At 26.9% G+C, this 531-nt stretch overlaps 1 protein-coding gene across 1 annotated transcript in view; it reads left to right on the top strand.

Annotated features, from left to right (window-relative positions):
* Nucleotides 1-517, top strand: part of LOC106867518 (adenylate kinase 9) — a 50,851-nt gene extending 50,334 nt beyond the window's left edge. The window contains exon 36 of the mRNA XM_052974713.1: nt 136-517. Within this exon, the coding sequence (XP_052830673.1) occupies nt 136-347 (212 nt within the window). The 3' untranslated portion in view covers nt 348-517. The remainder of the gene's footprint in view (nt 1-135) is intronic.
* Nucleotides 518-531: the final 14 nt, after the last annotated feature.

Here is a 531-nt window from a genome sequence, read left to right as displayed (position 1 = left end):
TGTGTCACCCGCACAAGAGCCAGCCCAGGGGCACCAGCAACGATCATATATACACACACACACACACACACATATATATATATATGATTCAGTACTTACACAATATTTAGTTATTCATATTTCTTTTCTTTGCAGCTTTTAACAAACAGAAATCAGGTTATATCAGGAAAAAATATAAACAAAAATTGAAGAATTTTGAAGAAAATTGTAATCTGATTGTGTATCTCAGTAACAACATGAGTACGTCTTACCAAAAGACTGACCAAAGAGAATTTGGCTTCACTGAAAAACTAGAGACTTTTTTTGCTCTAAAAGATTTTAAACAAAATTCAATTTGGATTGCATAAATAAATTAAGATTGTTAGAAAAAATTTTATATTTTGAACAAAAGGCGGTTTTGACCACAAAATAACAAATATGTTATAATTGACAAATAATTAAATATTTATTAGGGAAAAATACATAATATTAATAACATTTACATCTGTTAAATTATTATATTTCCAAACATGGATATCTTTTTATTTTTTT

The sequence above is a fragment of the Octopus bimaculoides genome, chromosome 19 (genome assembly GCF_001194135.2).
Source record: "Octopus bimaculoides isolate UCB-OBI-ISO-001 chromosome 19, ASM119413v2, whole genome shotgun sequence".
Classification (NCBI taxonomy): domain Eukaryota; kingdom Metazoa; phylum Mollusca; class Cephalopoda; order Octopoda; family Octopodidae; genus Octopus; species Octopus bimaculoides.
The sequence above is the reverse complement of the archived record's forward strand: the minus strand, read 5'-3'. Positions and strand labels throughout refer to the sequence as shown.